General features: G+C 45.5%; 1 protein-coding gene across 2 annotated transcripts; it reads right to left on the bottom strand.

The window, feature by feature from the left end:
- Nucleotides 1-538: 538 nt before the first annotated feature.
- LOC103632961 (transcription factor IIIB 90 kDa subunit) lies at nucleotides 539-11440 on the bottom strand. Of its 2 annotated transcripts, XM_008654666.4 has the most exons (6): nucleotides 11413-11440; nucleotides 10764-10822; nucleotides 10548-10628; nucleotides 10401-10472; nucleotides 10148-10242; nucleotides 539-932 (listed from the first exon to the last, which is right to left on the bottom strand). In XM_008654666.4, exons 1-6 carry the CDS (start codon nucleotides 11429-11431, stop codon nucleotides 794-796), a joined length of 465 nt encoding a protein of 154 aa, XP_008652888.2. In that variant the 5' UTR covers nucleotides 11432-11440; the 3' UTR covers nucleotides 539-793. The 2 variants fall into 2 exon arrangements, with proteins under 2 accessions (XP_008652888.2, XP_020396810.1); XM_020541221.2 differs by lacking the exon at nucleotides 10148-10242 and having other exon boundaries at nucleotides 587-932.
- Nucleotides 11441-12612: the final 1172 nt, after the last annotated feature.

Genomic DNA, 12612 nt, shown 5'->3' with positions numbered 1-12612 from the left:
GCTGGAGTGACTTGGCCGTCCACCTTGCCACCGGGTTGGACTGTCGAGTGGGACCCTACCTCAGCTGAGGAGGAGCATGAGGAGTGATGGGACAGGCTTCCCCATCCCTCTGTTTACTTACCGTTAGTTTTATTCCGCTGCACTTCGAACAATGATGACTACTTTTGCAAAACTCCCATGATGATGTAATAACTTAATACTCTTTCATGCATGGTTTTATGCTTTATTGTATTTGCTCTGTGACTCACCATCGAGTGAGATTGTGGTACTTGATCCTGTCAGTGGCCGTGTCGGACTAGATCCGAGGGATTGACGGATTATTCCCATTTAAGTGTGGTCTAGCCTTTAAAGCAGGACTCAGACACTTAAGTCGGAATAATTCGGGCAGTTCCGCCACAGGCAGTGGCACTGTGGTTCCGGGTGCTACTCCCGCTATAACAAAGGAACTGACATCCATGCCTAGGAAAAGGTAAATTCCGCTTAATCGCACTCCAAGACAGTTTTACTACAGGCCTTCATGATTCGTACAAACAAAAAATGTAACTGATAATGATTAGTGTGCATATACTCAATTTTAAAGAAAAACGCAAATAAGAAACATTTTGTTGCATCACCGACATAGTCCTCAAGATCATGCCTCTCATGGGATAGAGGTACCTGTTAGCTTTGGTTAGGTTTAGTCTCCATCAGATTTACATAGTGCTCACTGTTGACACAGTATAAATAGTTCAGACAACCCATCAGATCTACACATTTTTCGACGTTCTCAGGCACACCAAGGTTCACATACATTTCACATAGAGCTGAGTTTGCTCATTGTTGACACAGTATAATCTCTACCTGGCTTCTCATGAAGTCCAGGGTACAGCTGCAATAGCTCATGGTTCATGCATTCCACCAAGCCTAAGCGTGCACGCTTCTCTTCTAATGCCCTATTGCAATACATAAGCTCATGTTACAATAGACAACAAAAGTAGAACACTTCAAAACTCAAATTCGTTGTGCAATCACAGACATAGCAGTGAAGGGCATGATTGGGAACTTGAAAGGGAAATGTGCCCTTGGGCCATTTCTAAGTATTTTGGTGATTTAGTGTTCAACACAAGTGCCTAACTGTAAAAAGGTGGACAAAGTACAAATCAAGGATAAAGGTATGTTTCTCAGACTTAGTACATTGTTTTATGGACTAATGTGTTGTGTCTAAGTGCTGGAAACAGAAAAAATCGAGTTGGAGAAGAGATGGCTCGAGCAGCCAAAGTCTGCCCAGTCTGGGTGCACTGGACTGTCCGGTGGTGCACCGGACAGTGTCCGGTGCGCCAGGCTGGCTCGAGGGAAAAGGCTGCTCTCGGGACTTCGACGGCGGTGTACGACTATAATTCACCGGACTGTCCGGTGGGCCGTTCACAGGCGAACTCGTCGCTCTCGGGAATTCATCGTCGACGTACGGCTATAATTCACCGGACTGTCCGGTGTGCACCGGACTGTCCGGTGAGCCAACGGTCGGCAGGGCCAACGGTCGGCCGCGCGATCTGCGCGGGACACGTGGCCGAGCCAACGGCTAGAAGGGGACACCGGTCTGTCCGGTGTGCACCGGACATGTCCGGTGCGCCAATGGCTCTCAGGCTGCCAACGGTCGACTGTGCCATTTATGGAAGGAAATCGGGCACCGGACAGTGTCCGGTGTGCACCAGTCGACAGAAGGCAAGATCAGCCTTCCTAGATTGCTCTCAACGGCTCCTAGCTGCCTTGGGGCTATAAAAGGGACCCCTAGGCGCATGGAGGAGAATACCAAGCAATCTCCTAAGCATTCCTAAGCACCAAGACATCGATTCCGCGCCTTTGATTCTTTGCAATAGCAATTAGAGCTCTAGTTGAGTGGTGAACTCATTGAGTTGTGTTGTGAGCTCTCGTTGTGACTTGTGTGCGTGGTGTTGCTGTGATTTCTTATCTTGAGTGCGTTGCTAATCCCTCCCTTGCTCCGTGTTCTTTGTGAATTTCAAGTGTAAGGGCGAGAGGCTCCAAATTTGTGGAGATTCCTCGCAAACGGGATTGAGTAAAGCAAACAAAACACCGTGGTATTCAAGTGGGTCTTTGGACCGCTTGAGAGGGGTTGATTGCAACCCTCGTCCGTTGGGACGCCACAACGTGGAGTAGGCAAGCGTTGGTCTTGGCCGAACCACGGGATAACCACCGTGCCATCTCTGTGATTGATCCTTGTTGGTTATTGTGTTTTGTTGAGGATTCCTCTTTAGCCACTTGGCAATTATTGTGCTAACGATTAACCAAGTTTTGTGGCTTAAGCTTTTAAGTTTCACAGGATCACCTATTCACCCCCCCTCTAGGTGCTCTCAATTGGTATCAGAGCCGTTCTCTTCACAAAGGGACTAACCGCCCGAAGAGATGGATCCTAAAGGGAAGGGAATCGTGATCAACGACAAAGAGAAGGAATCCTTCGTCAACGAGCCGAAGGACGACAAGCCTACCGACTCCGGCTCGGGCCATAGACGGAAGGAAGGGAAGAAGAAGAAGACGAGGCGCATCAAGGAGATCGTCTATTACGACGACAGCGATGAGTCTACTTCTTCCCAAAAGGACGACGACCACAACGACTACGAGAGAAGGAAACCGGTTAATTCGAACTTTTCTTTTGACTACTCTCGTATTCCGCAAAGTTCAAATTCACATTTGCTCTCCATTCCACTCGGCAAGCCCCCACACTTTGATGGAGAGGACTACGGATTTTGGAGCCACAAAATGCGTAGTCACCTATTCTCTCTCCACCCTAGTATATGGGAAATTGTAGAGAATGGAATGCACTTTGATAGTACGGATAGTCCTGTGTTCATTAATGAGCAAATACATAAGAATGCACAAGCTACTACTGTTCTTCTAGCTTCTTTGTGCAGGGATGAATACCACAAAGTGAGCGGCTTGGATAACGTCAAGCAAATATGGGACACCCTCAAGATTTCTCATGAGGGGAACGACGTCACCTTGCTCACCAAGATGGAGTTGGTGGAGGGCGAGCTTGGACGGTTCGCGATGATAAGGGGCGAGGAGCCAACCCAAACATACAACCGGCTCAAGACCCTTATCAACAAAATAAGGAGCTACGGAAGCACGTGATGGACAGACCACGACGTCGTCCGACTGATGCTAAGGTCCTTTACCGTTCTTGATCCTCATTTGGTGAATAATATTCGTGAGAATCCCAGGTACACCAAAATGTCGCCCGAAGAAGTCCTTGGAAAATTCGTAAGCGGGCGAATGATGATCAAGGAGGCGAGGTACATGGACGACGCTCTAAACGGTCCAATCAATGAGCCTCAACCCGTTGCTCTCAAAGCAACAAGGAGCAAGGAGGCGTTACCCAGCAAGGTAGCACAAATTGAGGCGACCGGACTCAATGATGAAGAGATGGCCCTCATCATCAAGAGATTCAAGATGGCGCTTAAGAGTCGCAAGGGACAGCCAAGCAAGACCAAAGCCAAAGGGAAGCGCTCATGCTTCAAATGCGGTAAGATTGGTCATTTTATTGCTAACAATAGTGATCAGGATCAAGGGAACAAGAGGGAGAAGAAGAAAAACTATAAGAAGGCAAAGGGCGAGGCACATCTTGGCAAGGAATGGGATTCAGATTGCTCCTCGTCCGACTCCGACAATGAAGGACTCGCCGCCACCGCCTTCAACAAGTCATCCCTCTTCCCCAACGAGCGTCACACATGCCTTATGGCAAGGGAGAAGAAGGTATGTACTCGAGACTCTACTTATGCTTCTTCAAGTGAGGACGAATCTAGTGATGAGGATGAAATAGATTATTCATGTCTATTTAAAGGCCTAGATAGAACCAAGGTAGATAAAATTAATGAATTAATTGATGCCTTGAATGATAAGAATAGGCTTCTAGAAAAACAAGAAGATTTGTTGTATGAAGAACATGACAAATTTGTAGAAGCACAAAAATCTCATGCTTTAGAAGTTAAAAGAAATGAAATGCTTTCTTGTGAATTATCTTCTTGCCATGAGACAATTTCTAGCTTAAGGAGCATTAATGATGATTTGAATGCTAAGTTAGAAATAGCTAGGAAATCAACAACTTGTGTAGAAAATGTTGTTATTTGCAATAGATGCAAAGATTTTGATATTGATGCTTGTAGTGAACACATAGCTCGATTGCAAAGTTAAATGATGAATTGGCTAGTCTTAATGTCCAACTTAAGGCTAGCAAAAGTGATTTCGATAAACTAAAATTTGCTAGGGATGCCTACACGATTGGTAGACACCCCTCAATTAAGGATGGGCTTGGCTTCAAGAGGGAAGCCAAGAACTTAACAAGCCATAAGGCTCCCATCTCCGCCAAGGAGAAAGGGAAGGCCCCCATGGCATGTAGTACTAAAAAGAACCATGCTTCTATGTACAATGATAGAAGACAATCTCATAGGAGTTGTAATGTTTTTTATTCACATGCCTATGATTCTTATGCTATGTTTGCCCCCAGTTCTTCCTATATGCATGGTAGAGATATGCCTAGGAAAAATATTCATCATGTGCCTAGGAAAAATATTCATCATGTTCCTAGAAAAGTTATGAATGGTCCCTCTACAATTTATCATGCTTTAAATGCTTCCTTTGCTATTTGTAGAAAGGATAGGAAGATAGTTGCTAGGAAATTAGGGGCAAAATGCAAAGGTGATAAAACTTGCATTTGGGTCCCTAAGGAAATTGTGACTAACCTTGTAGGACCCAACAAGAGTTGGGTACCTGAGACCCAAGCCTAAATTTGCCTTGCAGGTTTATGCATCCGGGGGCTCAAGCTGGATTATCGACAGCGGATGCACAAACCATATGACGGGGGAGAAGAAAATGTTCACCTCCTACGTCAAGAATAAGGATTCCCAAGATTCAATCATATTCGGTGATGGGAACCAAGGCAAGGTGAAAGGTTTAGGCAAGATTGCAATATCTAATGAGCACTCTATCTCTAATGTGTTTTTAGTTGAGTCTCTTGGATATAATTTACTATCTGTCAGTCAATTATGTAATATGGGATATAATTGTTTATTTACAAATGTAGATGTGTCTGTCTTTAGAAGATGTGATGGTTCATTAGCTTTTAAGGGTGTACTAGACGGCAAACTTTACTTAGTTGATTTTGCAAAAGAAGAGGCCGGTCTAGATGCATGCTTAATGGCTAAGACTTGCATGGGCTGGTTGTGGCATCGCCGCTTAGCACATGTGGGGATGAAGAACCTCCACAAGCTTCTAAAGGGAGAACACGTGATAGGTCTAACCAATGTTCATTTCGAAAAAGATAGACCTTGTGCAGCTTGTCAAGCAGGTAAACAAGTGGGAGGAGCACATCACAGCAAGAATGTGATGACCATGTCAAGACCTCTGGAGCTGCTGCATATGGACCTCTTCGGACCCGTCGCCTATCTGAGCATAGGAGGAAGTAAGTATGGTCTAGTTATTGTTGATGACTTTTCCCGCTTCACTTGGGTGTTCTTTTTGCAGGATAAGTCTGAAACCCAAGGGACCCTTAAGCGCTTCCTAAGGAGAGCTCAAAATGAGTTTGAGCTCAAGGTGAAGAAGATAAGAAGCGACAACGGGTCCGAATTCAAGAATCTTCAAGTGGAGGAGTTCCTTGAGGAGGAGGGGATCAAGCACGAGTTCTCCGCTCCCTACACACCTCAGCAAAATGGTGTGGTAGAGAGGAAGAACAGGACGCTCATTGATATGGCGAGGACTATGCTTGGAGAGTTCAAGACCCCCGAGTGCTTTTGGTCGGAAGCCGTGAACACGGCTTGCCACGCCATCAACAGGGTCTACCTTCACCGCCTCCTCAAGAAGACTTCATATGAGCTACTGACTAGTAACAAACCCAATGTATCGTACTTTCGTGTATTTGGGAGTAAATGCTACATTCTAGTGAAGAAGGGTAGGAATTCTAAATTTGCTCCCAAGGCTGTAGAAGGGTTTTTATTAGGTTATGATTCAAATACAAAGGCGTATAGGGTCTTCAACAAATCATCGGGTTTGGTTGAAGTCTCTAGCGACGTAGTATTTGATGAGACTAATGGCTCTCCAAGAGAGCAAGTTGTTGATCTTGATGATGTAGATGAAGAAGACGTTCCAACGGCCGCGATACGCACCATGGCGATTGGAGATGTACGGCCTCAGGAACATTTGGAGCAAGATCAACTGTCTTCCTCAACTATGGTGCATCCTCCAACCCAAGATGACGAACAGGTACCTCAAGTGGAGGCGCATGATCAAGGGGGAGCACAGGATGTTCAAGTTGAAGAGGAAGAAGCACCTCAGGCACCTCCAACCCAAGTTCGAGCGACGATCCAAAGGGATCATCCCGTCGACCAAATTTTGGGTGATATTAGCAAGGGAGTAACTACTCGTTCAAGATTAGTTAATTTTTGTGAGCATTACTCTTTTGTCTCTTCTATTGAGCCTTTCAGGGTAGAAGAGGCCTTGCTAGATCCGGACTGGGTGTTGGCCATGCAGGAGGAACTCAACAATTTCAAGCGCAATGAAGTTTGGACACTGGTGCCTCGCCCCAAGCAAAATGTTGTGGGAACCAAGTGGGTGTTCCACAACAAACAGGACGAGCATGGGGTGGTGACAAGGAACAAGGCTCGGCTTGTGGCAAAAGGTTATGCCCAAGTCGCAGGTTTGGACTTTGAGGAGACATTCGCTCCTGTGGCTAGGCTAGAATCAATTCGTATCTTGCTAGCATATGCCGCTCACCATTCTTTCAGGTTGTACCAAATGGATGTGAAGAGCGCTTTCCTCAACGGGCCGATCAAAGAGGAGGTGTACGTGGAGCAACCCCCTGGCTTCGAGGATGAACGGTACCCCGACCACGTGTGTAAGCTCTCTAAGGCGCTCTATGGACTTAAGCAAGCCCCAAGAGCATGGTATGAATGCCTTAGAGACTTTTTAATTGCTAATGCTTTCAAGGTTGGGAAAGCCGATCCAACTCTTTTTACTAAGACTTGCGATGGTGATCTTTTTGTGTGCCAAATTTATGTCGATGACATAATATTTGGTTCTACTAATCAAAAGTCTTGTGAAGAGTTTAGCAGGGTGATGACGCAGAAATTCGAGATGTCGATGATGGGTGAGTTGAACTACTTCCTTGGGTTCCAAGTGAAGCAACTCAAGGACGGCACTTTCATCTCCTAAACGAAGTACACGCAAGACTTGCTAAAGCGGTTTGGGATGAAGGATGCCAAGCCCGCAAAGACGCCGATGGGAACTGACGGGCACACCGACCTCAACAAAGGAGGTAAGTCCGTTGATCAAAAAGCATACCGGTCCATGATAGGTTCTTTGCTTTATTTATGTGCTAGTAGACCGGATATTATGCTTAGCGTATGCATATGTGCTAGATTTCAATCCGATCCTAAGGAGTGTCACTTAGTGGCTGTGAAGCGAATTCTTCGATATTTAGTCGCTACGCCTTGCTTCGGGATCTGGTATCCAAAGGGGTCTAACTTTGACTTGATTGGGTACTCAGATTCCGACTATGCCGGATGTAAGGTCGATAGGAAGAGTACATCGGGGACGTGCCAATTCTTAGGAAGGTCCCTGGTGTCATGGACCTCTAAGAAACAAACCTCCGTTGCCCTATCCACCGCTGAGGCCGAGTACGTTGCCGCAGGACAGTGTTGCGCGCAACTGCTTTGGATGAGGTAAACCCTCCGGGACTTTGGCTACAATCTGAGCAAAGTCCCACTCCTATGTGACAATGAGAGTGCTATCCGAATAGCGGAAAATCCTGTTGAGCACAGCCGCACAAAGCACATTGACATCCGGCATCACTTTTTGAGAGACCACCAGCAAAAGGGAGATATCGAAGTGTTTCATGTTAGCACCGAGAACCAGCTAGCCGATATCTTTACCAAGCCTCTAGATGAGAAGACCTTTTGCAGGCTGCGTAGTGAGCTCAATATCTTGGATTCGCGGAACTTGGATTGAAATGTAGCATACATGTGTTTATGCCTTTGATCATGATCATTCTGCATTTTGTTGCTTATTGTGGTGCTCAAGTTGTACAAACACTCCCTGGACCTCACAAGTCCTTTCTGCAAGTGATGCACATATTTAGGGGGAGCTGTGCTACAACTTGACACTTTGAGACTAACCATGTATTTGAGTTTGGCTGTTTTAGTCTCAAAGGAGGATTGAAAGGGAAAAGGTGGACTTGGACCATGCAAGACTTCCACTGCACTCCGATGAAAAGAGTAACTTTTCCAAGTACATCTTTATACTCTTATTGCCCATTTGCTCTTATTTGAAGATTTTGGTGAGGCAATGGGGTTAAAGGGCCAAGATTGATCCCGTTTTGGTGCTTAATGCCAAAGGGGGAGAAAATAAAGGCCAAAGCGATAAATGGATCAGCTACCACTTGAGAAATTTTGAAAATAGTAGATTAGAGCTTTTGGTTTGTCAAAACTCTTTTATTGTCTCTTATGTCAAAAGTTGGCCTCTTGTGGGGAGAAGTGTTGATTATGGGAAAAAGGGGGAGTTTTTGAAATCCTTGATCAAATTTCTTTGGAAAACCTCTCTTTATGTCTCTACAAGTGGTTTTGACTTAGAGATAGGAATTTGAGTTAAAACAAACCAAGTGGTGGCATAGAGTGATCCATATATGTCAAATTGAATCAAAACAATTTTGAGTTCTAATTTGAATTGATTTTGTACTTGTTCTACTTGCTTTATGTTGTGTTGGCATAAATCACCAAAAAGGGGGAGATTGAAAGGGAAATGTGCCCTTGGGCCATTTCTAAGTATTTTGGTGATTTAGTGTTCAACACAAGTGCCTAATTGTAAAAAGGTGGACAAAGTACAAATCAAGGATAAAGGTATGTTTCTCAGACTTAGTACATTGTTTTATGGACTAATGTGTTGTGTCTAAGTGCTGGAAACAGAAAAAATCGAGTTGGAGAAGAGATGGCTCGAGCAGCCAAAGTCTGCCCAGTCTGGGTGCACCGGACTGTCCGGTGGTGCACCGGACAGTGTCCGGTGCGCCAGGCTGGCTCGAGGGAAAAGGCTGCTCTCGGGACTTCGACGGCGGTGTACAGCTATAATTCATCGGACTATCCGGTGGTGCACCGAACTGTCCGGTGGGCCGTTCACAGGCGAACTCGTCGCTCTCGGGAATTCTTCGTCGACGTACGACTATAATTCACCGGACTGTCCGGTGTGCACCGGACTGTCCGGTGAGCCAACGGTCGGCAGGGCCAACGGTCGGCCGCGCGATCTGCGCGGGACACGTGGCCGAGCCAACGGCTAGAAGGGGGCACCGGTCTGTCCGGTGTGCACCGGACATGTCCGGTGCGCCAACGGCTCTCAGGCTGCCAACGGTTGACTGTGCCATTTATGGAAGGAAATCGGGCACCGGACAGTGTCCGGTGTGCACCGGACTGTCCGGTGCGCCAGTCGACAGAAGGCAAGATCAGCCTTCCTAGATTGCTCTCAACGGCTCCTAGCTGCCTTGGGGCTATAAAAGGGACCCCTAGGCGCATGGAGGAGAATACCAAGCAATCTCCTAAGCATTCCTAAGCACCAAGACATCGATTCCGCGCCTTTGATTCTTTGCAATAGCAATTAGAGCTCTAGTTGAGTGGTGAACTCATTGAGTTGTGTTGTGAGCTCTCGTTGCGACTTGTGTGCGTGGTGTTGCTGTGATTTCTTGTCTTGAGTGCATTGCTAATCCCTCCCTTGCTCCGTGTTCTTTGTGAATTTCAAGTGTAAGGGCGAGAGGCTCCAAATTTGTGGAGATTCCTCGCAAACGGGATTGAGTAAAGCAAACAAAACACCGTGGTATTCAAGTGGGTCTTTGGACCGCTTGAGAGGGGTTGATTGCAACCCTCGTCCGTTGGGACGCCACAACGTGGAGTAGGCAAGCGTTGGTCATGGCCGAACCACGGGATAACCACCGTGCCATCTCTGTGATTGATCCTTGTTGGTTATTGTGTTTTGTTGAGGATTCCTCTTTAGCCACTTGGCAATTATTGTGCTAGCGATTAACCAAGTTTTGTGGCTTAAGTTTTTAAGTTTCACAGGATCACCTATTCACCCCCCCTCTAGGTGCTCTCAGAACTTCCAGCTGATTTCACTGAAAATAAACCTTGATGCTTTCATCTTCAAGTTATAATTCTTGTGTACAACCCTTTTGTAGATAGTGGTCTGCTTCTCGTCCAATAACTTGGGCTGGCATGAATGCTGTCCAAATCATATATTAGATTCAAAACAAAAACTATGCATCTAGAAAAATGCTTTATAGTTTGGAATGGAGGGGAGTATAAACCATTCAGACTCTAGCTGCCAATTCAGTTGCCAAAGTTAAACAAGAAGTTTGGTCGCCCCAAATTGTTCCTTACTTTCTTTCCCGCTTCTGGATCAATCCCTGTAGCTGCCAATTCAGCTGCCAATGCTTCCTTAGCTGCTTGTTCCTGTAAAATAAAAAAGAAGGTAGTACCATTCTCTGATCAACATGGAAAAATGCGACCATAGACAGAGTTACCTACCTCAAGGTACTCTTTGTTCATTTCCTCCCAGATAATCTTTTTATATTGTGTTTCTTCCTCATTGTGAAGGTACCCATCAGCCTATAAAATTGATAGATAGCATCACAACTAATTGCAAAGGCTTGTATGGTTATCACTACACCTCTAAGGATATAACTACTTGTGCAATGGGATAATCTTGAAAAATGTGACAAAAAGGACTCATTGAGAAAGCACCTCTGCATCGTCAATGTCAGAAAGGCTTTCTGGATCTGCATTGCCTTCACAATTTTCACCTAAGGATGTAAGATAGCATTCAACTTTCAAACAAGGATTCAAAAGAAGAAAACTGAGCAGCGGTCGCTAATTTAATTTTCTGTGTTCTATCATTGGTCGCTACTAAGCAGCGGTCGCTGCATTATCAATGCATATACTCATTTGTTTGCTTAGTTAGGTTTGTTTTTTGTCCATAATCTGTTTTCTGCACCTTTAATGCTTGTTTGTACTTCGTGCATATGCAAGGTGTGTATCAATGTCGCCATCAATTTTGTTGCTGCTGTTTCTAAAACAAAGCCTCATCTGTCAGATTGGTACTTTGGATAGAGGCAAAAATGTGGCGGAACCGCCCGAATTATTCCAGCTTAAGTGCCCAAGTCGCACCCATAAGGTCAGCAACACACTTAAACAGGAATAACCCGCTAGTCCCTCGGATCTAGTCCGATAAAGCCACTTACCAGGATCGAATACCACTAGCTCACTCGAAGGTGAGGCACAGAGAAATACAATAAAGCATAATACCATAAATTAAGAAAGTATCATTAGTGATTACATTATCGGAGTTTCAGAAATAATAACAATAAGTTTTAATGCAGCGGAATTAACTAACGGAGAAAACCGAGTAACATGGCGAAGCCTGGCCACACTACTCCTCCTGGTCCTCTCCTGCGGAAGCAGTAACCCACTCGACCGTCTATCCCGGTGGCAGGGATGAAGGCCAAGTCACACCATCAACAAATCAACCTAATGAGTACCTGCAAAAATTATGCCACAAGCAAGGCTGAGTATACTAATACTCAGCTAGACTTACCCGGTGTGAGGAGTCTACTCCTCTACCTCTAGACATGCAGCTGTTTGGCTGAGGGGTTTGGTTTGCCAAAAGCACTAGCTGAGTCTAAAATCAAGTTTTAGTTTTTCAAGTTTTAGTATGATCCTTTTTAAACTAGATGTGTACCTAGCTAGTCATACATGGTATCAAACATTTTATCAATCAACATCTTTTGCCAGTCATCTCATTTCCACTTATTACTCAATGCAGTACAATGGATCAAGCAGTCTCATTAGCTGCGAGAAGCAGACGATTCGAATCGAGTTTTTATCCTTGCAAGGTAAACCTAAACACACGACATGTAGGGGCACTCCGTCCCCACACACATCAACCGTCCCCATCGATTCCCTGGCAACAGAAAGGGGCTCACCGCCTTGGCGTACAATGCCTCACTGACCCCGACTGCCGTCGTGCAGTGACCGCACTTGTACCCACCATAACCGGAATGGGAGACCACGTCTCAGGTCGCGTGAGGAGGGCAATCTGCGGGCAGGTTCACTCAGGTACTAGGCTTACCGATTTACCATATTTCTCGGTATGTGTTTAGTACGTTCAAACGCTTGACACAGGTATCCGCACGTTAATCCTTATTCCAATTTCATCTCGTAGACCACGCGTCCCCATGGACCCGTGTCCACAGACATCACCATTCTGTTATCAAAGTGGATACAACCAATTCCTGACCTCGCGCGAGTGCTAGAAAAATCACTCGACTTCTACCGAGATCCCTAATTATTAAAGCAGCTACTCGACCTAGCATACTAGTATTCATCTCAATAGGATTCCTGAGATCATGCAACTAGGGTTTAAATCAACTCCTACACTTAAGTGCACAATACAAGCCTACAAACATTAAGTGTAGTAAAATAGCATATATAAACGGTTATGCATAAAACCGGGGCTTGCCTTTATTTTAACACTTAGATAGTGTTTGCTAGGGTGGCACTCGCTTGGCGAGCATCCACTGGTTATGTCCATCCT

The sequence above is a fragment of the Zea mays genome, chromosome 7, assembly GCF_902167145.1.
Source record: "Zea mays cultivar B73 chromosome 7, Zm-B73-REFERENCE-NAM-5.0, whole genome shotgun sequence".
Lineage (NCBI taxonomy): Eukaryota > Viridiplantae > Streptophyta > Magnoliopsida > Poales > Poaceae > Zea > Zea mays.
This window is presented reverse-complemented; position numbering and strand designations above follow the sequence as displayed.